The sequence below is a fragment of the Barbus barbus genome, assembly GCF_936440315.1.
Source record: "Barbus barbus genome assembly, chromosome: 22".
NCBI lineage: Eukaryota > Metazoa > Chordata > Actinopteri > Cypriniformes > Cyprinidae > Barbus > Barbus barbus.
Window position 1 is genome coordinate 14,398,061 of NC_136750.1, and position 10,508 is coordinate 14,408,568.

Consider the following 10,508-nt stretch of genomic DNA (forward strand, 5'->3'; position numbering starts at 1 on the left):
CCTGAGGAATCTTCTGAAGAGTTCCTCATCTAATCCTCCATCAAACACACACACACACACACACACACACCTCTCTTCACCGCCCATGAAGAGTCCCCTGTGACAGACAGGCCCTTATTGTGGGCTCTATATGCATAACTGAGCACTAAAAGTAGTGCTTCTAGATCCTTCTCTCCTCATTTCTGAGGCCGATCATCACAGATGTGTGTGTTTAGAAAGAAAATTTGCAACATTTTTGAGTAACACAGCAGAAAACCCCTAAATACCCATATTACTAAGAATGTGAGATGCTTAAATGCTCAATACACCACAGCAGCCTCTAAACCAGATGTTAAAGGTTCTTTATAGAACCACAGATGCCAATAAAGAACTTTTATTTTGAAGAGTGTAACGGACCTTTTGCAGAATGGAAAGGTTTCATGGATGTTAAAGGTTCTTCATGGAACCACAGATGCCAATACAAAAAAAAATATTTTGAAGAGTGTAGAGTTGCTAACAGATGTTATTAATTGCTTTTATGCTTCATGTAATACACACATGTAAAAACACATATACACACAGACACACTTGCTTTCCTCCCTATGGATTCAGGCAAAGACGAAGTAGGACACAGACTCTCTTGCTCTCCCTCCTGAGTGTCAGACGCTTATAGTGGTACAACTATAAAAGGAAACTGCTGTTATAGCTTGGAACCCGAATACCCCCTCAAATGCACTCCAACACCACTGATGCTATTCTCTCTCTATTTTCCATCTCTTTATTTTCAACACCCCTAAGGAGCTCAGTAAAATCTGAAGAAAGCTATCCGTTAGCATTTGCATTCATCTCAATGGCAGTTGCTTGGCTGGTGCAGGACCCCCTTTGCAATATGCCATCTTTGGCCGTGGACACTTGTTTGAGTCAATCACCTGAGCTGTAAATGCCATGTGATTCTGAAGCTGCATGAAAATGCTGTCAATGCTTCTATTAGAACACTAGGGGTGTCACACTACTTTCATATCACAGCATTTAGTATGAAAGAGTGGCATGGCATGACAAAAGGAAAAAGAAACAGTCTCAGAAACATTTGGTGAAGGGCAAAGGGCTTTCCTGAAAGGTTTCCCCCAAGGACACACACTGTTGAGCCCTTCAGAAAACTGCCGGTTCTTGACTGACCCACACATGCTGAGTCACTGTATGGATTACAGCAGTCGCACACTCTCCACACAGCACATAATATTGCACCTCTGAAATATATACAAAGAAAATCTCACATAACCTGCACCTGTTATGATGTTATTGTCATACATGCAGATAAAGAAAATCAAACATATTTCGGTAAGAAAGCCCCCAAAATGTTGGATGCCGCTTTGATACAGTCTTCTTTTTCACTGTCTTTCTACTGTAATTTAAAGGTGAGTCCCTGTTAGTAATCCATTTTACTTTTGTAATCTGAATGGCAATTTATGGCTATGACTAGCCTATAATTACATTATCCAAATGGAAAAGGACGATTCGGTAACACTTTAGTATTAGAGATCAATTCTCACTATTAACTAGTTGCTTATTAGCATGCATATAACTAGCATATTATTGGCTGTTTATTAGTATTTATAAAGCACATAGTATGCCTGACCATATTTTAGACCCCTTAATCATGCCCAATACATAAACTTAACAACTACCTTACTAACTAATAATAAGCAGTAATTAGGAGTTTATTCAGGTAAAAATCTTGATTATTAGTCAGTTAATAGAGAAAATTGGACCTTAAAATAAAGAGTGACCGAAGATTCTTTCAGAGGAAGATTACTATTGTGAGACTAGTATTAGGCTATTTATATTTATATTATAGTATTTTTTAATAATAATGATAAATTGTGTTTTAATTTTCATTTTAGTTTGTTTTAATGTTTTTTTTTAACCATCAATTTTCTTTTCTTTTATATTTTGTATTATTTTCATTTAAGTTTTTAAGTCAAATCTAATCTTATATTTTATATGTATTTTAGCTTTATTTGAATCAACAAAAATTATTTCTAATAGTTTTAGTTAAAGGTTTAGTTAAGTTTAAGTTAAAATATTCAATTTGATTTGAAATAACATGCACTGTTCACAATAAGTAAAGTAAAATAGGGTCTGCAATTTCATGTTGACTTTACATCGTAGTGACAGAATATGTCCTCTCATAGTAAAAACTATTTTGAAGTGTACTACATATACACTCCTCTTTCCCTTCCACTTATCCCTCTCTTCTCCAGTCCACACAGTGATATAAAAAACAACAGAAAGTGAAAGTGGGAGTGTTGAGAGGAAGAGGTGGGTCACCTCTACCATCCACCTACACACACACACAAAACAGATGACACTAAACGTCAACCATAAAACAATTTAAAAACCAACTAAATCAGGGCTGTCCAAACTCGGTCCTGGAGGGCCGGTGTGCTGCATAGTTTAGCTCCAACTCGCCTCAACACACCTGCATGCAAGATGTTATAGGCATTCTAGTATGCCTATAAGAGCTTGATTAGCTGCTTCAGGTGTGTTTAATTAGGGTTGGAGCGAAACTCTGCAGGACACCGGCCATCCAGGACCGAGTTTGGACAGCCCTGCACTAAATTAATTATGTAACCAATAGAGCAAAAAGTTCAAAGATCACTTATTAGCCTTCATACCTGTAAAGAATAATTTCCACTACGTACAAGTCTATCTCTTTCCTTTCTGACAACAATACAAAAAATTATGTTTACGCATGTGTGGCCAAAGAACAGCTGTGAGAATTTGTTTTGGTGTCTCGTGAAGAATATAAAAAGTTGACCTTTGATCATAACTGGATTATCTGCAGCATTGTCATCCACATGACACTCTTATTAGCATTCCTAAAAGAGGCATGAGGGTGTATTATGAGATATCAGTTGATCCCACTGGACAAATGGATTGACAGTCTTCCAGACAGACGTCTCAAAAGACAACGGAATGTTCTTAAACATCCAGTAAATCAAATACATCCATTTATAAAACTGATAGCCATATATATGTTTAGGTAGATGCCACATCTTGGAACAGTCAATCTGTCGTCACTCAATAAAACTCAAGATGCCACAACTTTGCACAGCCTCTGGATGTAAAAAATTCCTGAAGAAATTTGATAAACTTTCACAGATTTGTTTTTTTTTTTATATGTATTACTGTGCCTCGATATTCCAAGTTTTTAAACTATAGTACCTTTTAAATGCAGTGTTAGCTAATGGCTTCATCTTGTTGTTGTCAGGGTTCTGTCACTTCGGTCTAGTTTATTCATGGTTTTGTGACGGAGCCCTGACACTCCCTTCTTGTCTTGTATTCTGCTAAGCGCGTGGCTTTGAGTGTGCTGGAGCTGCGCGCTCTCTTATCTGCGTGCTCTGTTTCATGTTAGGGTGTGGTGTTCGGATTCCGGCACTCCTGTCTTGTTCAGGCTCGGTTCTGGTTTCGTGTCGGGGGTTCGGACACTCACGCTCCAGGTTTGTTCTCGCTGTTGGAGTGTGCGATTTCGAGTTCGCTTGGACCGTGCGCTCCTCTGTCCTCTGTGTGTGTGTTTTGTTCGGCACGCGGTTCAGCTTCGGCCGCGTGCTTTTTTCTCTTGTTTTGTCTTGTTCTGTGTGGCACGCAGCTTGTGTTTTTTCACTTGATGCGTGCTTTCATGTTTGTCATGTTTTGTGAACATGCAGCTTATGAGTCTCCTCATTAGCTGCGTGTTCGTGTCCTGTTTTGCACATGACTAGTGATTTTTTTTTGCTGGCCATGTGCTTGGTTCTAACTTTGTTTGGTTCTATGTGCCATATGCTCTCATGTCAATTGTCTTGACCCCACCCACCTTGTTTCCTGATTATTGGTTAATTTGCCCCACCTGTGTTTTCTCGTTACCCTCCTCATTTGCTCCCTTTATAATCTCCTTGTGTTTGCAGTCCTGTGCTGGTTTGTCGTCGATGTTTCCCTGTGTGAAGTCCTGTCCTGTCCTGTCCTGCCTTGCCTTGTCCTGCCTTGCCAGTCTGTTTTCCCCTACGGGGTAGTTTTTGTTTGTTTGTTTATTTTATTATTAATAAAGCCCTATTTCCTCCTGCAAGTGAGTCCTCGCTCTCATCCCTTCACCCACACCTGACAGAATGAACAGGCCATTATGAGGACTCAGCGTCCTTACGCCATCCACCACCCTCCACTCTCTCCAGCCCCCTCTACCAACGCATCCTCCAATTTAAGGCCCTGAGCTCCCTCCGTCAGCAGGGCACCGATGTCAGGAGGTTTGCCCTGGAGTTCAGTGGTGCTGCAGAGGGGTTGGGGTTTAATGATCCGGACCTCAAGGATTTCTTTAATAGTGCCTTGGATGAGCCCCTCAACTGGTGGAGGATGAGGGGGCTGGACCACCTGACGTTTGGGGGATTTGTGGAGTTCCTAGCACGTTCCACGGCTAAGGAGGCTGGTGTGCCTCAGGTGGTGGCCGACGAAGCTGCAGCACCCCCAGTGGCAGCTGACGAAGCTGCAGCGCCTACAGTGGTGGCCGACGAAGCTGCAGTGCCCCCAGCGTCGATCGATGGAGCTGCAGCACCCCCAGTGGTGGCTGACGATGCTGCGGTGCCCCACTCTCGGAGACGGAGGAGGAGGAGGAACAGGAGGAAGGCTTCTTCCACCCTTCAAGACCTGGAGGCCATCTCTGAGCCTCCCAAGCTCCTTGCCCTGATGCCGGCGCCGTCCAACCTCCTTGCCCTGCTGGCGCCGCCTAAGCTCCTTGCCCTGATGCCGGCCCCATCCAACCTCCTTGCCCTGCCGGTGCCGCCCAAGCTCCTTGCCCTGCCGGCACCGCTCAAGCTCCTTGCCTTGCCAGCACCGCTCAAGCTCCTTTCCCTGCCGGCGCCATTTAAGCTTCTGGCCCTTCAGGCTCCGCTCAAGCTCCTGGCCCTGCCGGTTTTGCTCAAGCTCCTTGCCCTGCCGGCGCCGCCTAAGTTTCTGGCCCTGCAGGCCCCGCCCAAGCTCAAGCTCCTTGCCCTGCTGGCTCGGGCCACGCTCAAGCTCCTTGCCCTGCAGGCTCCGTCCAGACTAAAGCTCCTTGACCTGCCAGCTCTGCCCAAGCTCCTTGCTCTGACGGCTCCACCCTTGCTTCCTGTCCTGCTGGGGCCGCCCTTGTTGCCTGCCAAGCTGCTGGTCCCGCTCTGGCCTCCTCCCGGGGTTCCAAAGGCGCAAGAGCTTGCCTGGTCCGTCCCTCCAGCTCCACCCTGGCCCTCAGCCAGGACTCCTGAACTGCTGGAGCCCCACTGGTCCGTCCCTCCAGCTCCACCCTGGCCCTCAGCCAGGACTCCAGAACAGTCTTGTTCAGGCTCAGTTCTGGTTTCGTGTCCGGGTTCGGACACTCACGCTCCAGGTTTGTTCTCGCTGTTGGATTGTGCGATTTCGAGTTCACTCGGGCCGTGCGCTCCTCTGTTCTCTGTGTGTTTGTTTTGTTCGGGCTTGCGGTTTTGGTTTTCGGCCTGCTTTTTTCTCTTGTTTTGTCTTGTTCTGTGTGGCACGCAGCTTGTGTTTTTTCACTGGATGCGTGCTTTCATGTTTGTCATGTTTTGTGAACATGCAGCTTATGAGTCTCCTCATTAGCTGCGTGTTCATGTCCTGTTTTGCACATGGCTAGTGATTTTTGTTTTGCTGGCTATGTGCTTGTGTTTTTGTTTTGTGTGAGTACATGGCTTGTCTTGTTTGGTTCTATGTTCCATGTGCTCTCATGTCAATTGTCTTGACCCCACCCACCTTGTTTCCTGATTATTGGTTAATTTGCCCACCTGTGTTTTTTCGTTACCCTCCTCATTTGCTCCCTTTATAATCTCCTTGTGTTTGCAGTCCTGTGCCAGTTCATCGTCAATGTTTCCCTGTCTGAAGTCCTGTCCTGTCCTGCCTTGCCTTGCCTTGCCTTGCCTTGTCCTGCCTTGTCAGTCTGTTTTCCCCTACAGGGTAGTTTTTGTTTGTTTGTTTATTTTATTATTAATAAAGCCCTATTTCCTCCTGCAAGTGAGTCTTCGCTCTCATCCCTTCACCCACACCTGACAGTTGTATTGCGTTAGTTTAGCAAAATCATCTGCTGAAGTCTATTGGAAATATAGATATTCATACATGCGTATAACTAGGGTTGCAGACATACATGCAACTTGTTCTTGAGCATTCTCTGACCTAATTTGATCATTCCAATATGGCCGACAGTTTACTATAGCTGCCCATAGAAAAAGCCACTAATAGGGCATCTATCTATACATATCTATGCTGATAGCTACAACTCTAAATTCTATTTGGATGCTGCATAGTTTGGCAACTAATTAAAAGCCTAGAGTTAGGCCACTAAATGTATGTAAAAATGTAAAAATAAAAAAATAAAAAGTTGTTATTAACTTCTTTCCAATAGAATTATGTTATTATAAAAGAAAAAGAAATAGCTCATAATTCTTATTTACTAGTGATAAATAATAACTATTTATTGAACACTGGTACATTTCACTTTCATTATATTACTGTTGCTGCCATTTTAAGAGCAATAAAATAAAATGGATCTATGTGTATAGTGATTTTACTTCAGTCAAGGGGGATGTTATAGGATTTCTATAATACATTCGATAATGTATAATTCTGAACCTGCTCATATATTGTGCTTTTTGGAAAAAAAATAGGCCCCATTTCTTTTCTAACAAAATTTCAAGGCCTAGGGTCTTGAAATTTAACAATAATTAACCACAATTCAGTTTGTGATTCCAGAAGTTTGAAGAACTGTAAATTTTTTGATACAAGCAATTATTACATATTTGAATTATTGATGTAGTTATTGATAGTTCATGTGTTTTTTAAGCATTTTAATTTTTTTTATTTATTAATATTTTTTTTTATTAATATTTTCTATTTAACTTTTAAGTTATCCTGCGTCCTACTTGGAAATTGGCTGAGGCCCCCTAGTGGGCCCAAGCCCCCTGTGTAAGAACCACTGACTTAGCAATTAACAACTTTGACAATCTCAGCTCCAAATCATCCACTTGATCTTTCTTCTTCACAATCTTTCAATCTCCTAATATATGCCACAAATGCTGTATAATTCCAATCCTGCTTGTTTTTTTTCTTTCTTATTTGTACTTTTCTCTCAAACCTTTGGTTTTGTCTGTATGTCCAACCCTATAGACTGTCTAAGCAGTTCGCTGCTCGCTTACGCTCTACTTCAGTTTAAGAGATGAGGGGGCAGAGGCCAGCTGTCCCCCCTCAAGGAGCTGGCCTGCTTGTTGCGTCTTTCACTCCTGTTCTGAAAGTCTCTCCTTTCCTGAGGTAAAAATAGCTAACGATGCAAACAGATGCACCAGCCACTGTCTATCCACACACACTCACGTACATCCATTGAATAACAGAATCTTCTAGAAGAATGAGCGAAAAAATGCAGCACTTTCAATATGAGTTCACAGTCAGCAACAATAAAAGCAGGACATGTCCCTGATTAGAGACGTTGTCCCTCACTGAGTTGTTAGGCAGACTATCAACTCCATAAGCAGGTCAAAAGACATGTGGGCCACCATAAAAATAGTCAACTAAATACAGGGTGAGAACCAGGCTTGCAAAAATGTCCATCAAAAATTGTACAAAAAAACATCACGGTATAACAATTCAACAAACCAGCCCAACAGATGAGACCAAAAGTGTGGAAGGGGAAGTTCACAAAATATCAATTACAGTGCAATCACATTTACCATTGTTGGGCGAATTTTCCCTTGCAATTATATTGGAATCTACAAGATTGGAAATTTCTTCAGAGATTTCCCAGCACAGATTTTGCAAAGGGTTCAAGATGTTCATGCAAATTTCAGAAAACTACTTTGTTTGAAAGTATGTTCATACATAGCGACAAAATTGACAATGGACATTTTTGCCAGCTAAATTTCACTAATGTGGCCGCAGTTTAAGCACCTGACAAAAAATGAGCATGCATTCTTAAAAACAAACAAACAGATCACCAATCACATGCAGGGACATATCTAACACTTTAACAACAGGAATTAAATATGAAACATGGAAACATGAGTGCCCCCCTCAATGTCTATGGTGATTTGGCTCTGTATATGCAAAAAATACCCATAATGCACAGGCAAAAACTAGCTAAAACTCTTACGTTGAGATATAACTTTGTGTCACCCCTAAAAAAGCATTATTAAAAGTATTATGAAATCAAAATAGGTCAAAAAGGCATTACTTACTGTCCGTAGGAACTGTATCTCTTCATCTCCCCCCTCTCCCTCTGCCATCCTTCTCCGAGGGTTATTTGCAGCTCCTCAGGAGAAATCAGAAAATCCTTCCGTTTTCTCTTCAGTGTGTTTCAGTGTCTTCTCTCTCTCTCTCTCAGTGTGTGTGTGTGGGTGTGCTGGAGGACAGCATGAGTCCTGTAGCTCTCACGGTGGAGTGAGAGAGAGTGACAGAAGATTCAGCTCTGCTCCTGTCTCTCTCTCTCTCTCCCTCTCTCTCTCCCTCAGCTTCCTTGCTCTCAGATCCTGTGGATGGTGCTCTACCTTCTTACACATTCACACCGCAACCATATTTGCACAACTGGGCCACCCCCTTTGCTTAAAACTGATCCTCCCACAGGTCTAATGAGCTATAAATGGAAAATGTGCTTGTGTGTGATGATGTCTGGCAGAAGACACTAAGACACACACACGCATACTCAGCCATACGAGAAGCCTGAATTACATCAGAATGAATCAAATAATGACATTTGTTTAGATTGCAGAACTTGTGATATTCTTTGACAATATTTGTGCAAAAACACAGTAAACAGCTTGAACACAGAGGAGTCCTAATGTGAGCTGAACACAGCCGGATATATTGGGTACATATGTGCACTCAGCACGCGCTGTGACTGAAACAGAATACAGACAGCAAATTAACAGCTAAACTGAATTATTCAGGCACTGCATTTGAATATGGATGTTCTGTTTATATATATATATATATTATGTATAGTTCAGCATTTACATAACAACAATTATATTTAAATATATTAATAATATATAAATATAGTTTAATAAACAGAATAAACATTTTATACAATTGTATAAAAATAATTAATAATAAAATAAAATTAATGAAAATTAAATATAATTGGGAACAATTAGGATAATGATTAGAACACAAATAGCTATATGCAGGATGAGGCAGTTTTGTCCAAATTTGGGTGCTGGAAAAGTAAAATTCCTTTTTAATATAACACTGAAGCCTTACTTACTTATTACATTATCTGCTTAACCTTCATTTGGAAATACAAGAGGGGTATAAATTATGAAATTATATTAAATTATAATTACAATATACCATATAAACAGACAGACAGACAGACAGACAGACAGATAGACAGATAGACAGACAGACAGATAGATAGATAGATAGATAGATAGATAGATAGATAGATAGATAGATAGATAGATAGATAGATAGATAGATAGATAGATAGATAGATGTGCAGTAGAAGTGCAGATGGACAGGCAGACAAGATATATATTTTCAATCATATATTTTCGTATTCTGCATCCACAGACACACATAGAGACCATCAGTCGGCTAGACAGTCTGACAGCTGCATAAGCAACACACCCCTAAAATTACTCTAGGAAAATACAGCCAACATGCTGCACCCAACCACACACACTCACATACACACACACTCTCTCACACAGGCCACAAACACATACAAAGATGACAGCTGGCATCTCTCCTCACCTCCACAATCTCCATCTATGTGTCATCTCTGAGCGTGTCCCTCCTCTCTCCTAAGTCCACCTGCAACTACATCTGAGTATGGAGTAAGAAGGATGCTGATGGATTTTTGGGGGTCTTCTTGGCAGCCGAGGGCTGAACTTCAGAGAGCATGCTCAGACAGCACGTAATGAAGACTGGGAAGCCGAGTGCAGGTTTGCTGCGTGCTGGCCTGTAGTCGTGTTAAGTGACCGATAGATGGCGTCGTAGCATCTCACAAGCTCACTAAGGAGATAACATTGAAGCTAGAACTACAGGTGTTTGCAGTATCAACTATAGGCCTATTTAAATGTGAGATAATGTATAAGGTTACTATAATGAATAACACTAATAGGCTACATAATAACACAATACTCTTAAATGATAATGAATTAGTCTAACTAGTTAAACTACCATTTAACAAACCACTACCCGATGGTATTCATATTCTGTAGTGGACTTGCCAGTTTCATGACGTATTTTAAATGAAAAGCTATTTATCTATCTATCCATTTTTGACTGGTCATCATTTATTTTAAGTGTTTCACCATTTTAATCACCTTGTAGGTGTTTTTCCTCATCACTTGAACAGTTCTGCGCTAAAACAAGTGTGTGGGAAAATCAGTTGTATTAGTGTATTATATGTAAAATGGGATATAATATAATACAATATGAGAGCTCTCTAAAACTGTGAATAAATCATATAAATATTTATAAAATAAAGAATGTTTGCCAAGTTACCACAGATTTTGCCATAGCAA

General features: G+C 41.1%; 1 protein-coding gene across 1 annotated transcript in view; it reads right to left on the minus strand.

Annotated features, from left to right (window-relative positions):
- Positions 1 to 8,477, minus strand: part of LOC306888329 (ryanodine receptor 1-like) — a 136,839-nt gene extending 128,362 nt beyond the window's left edge. Inside the window, exon 1 of the mRNA XM_079446545.1 lies at positions 8,217 to 8,477. Coding sequence (XP_079302671.1) covers positions 8,217 to 8,264 — 48 coding nt within the window. The 5' untranslated portion in view covers positions 8,265 to 8,477. The remainder of the gene's footprint in view (positions 1 to 8,216) is intronic.
- Between the last annotated feature and the right edge of the window lie 2,031 nt (positions 8,478 to 10,508).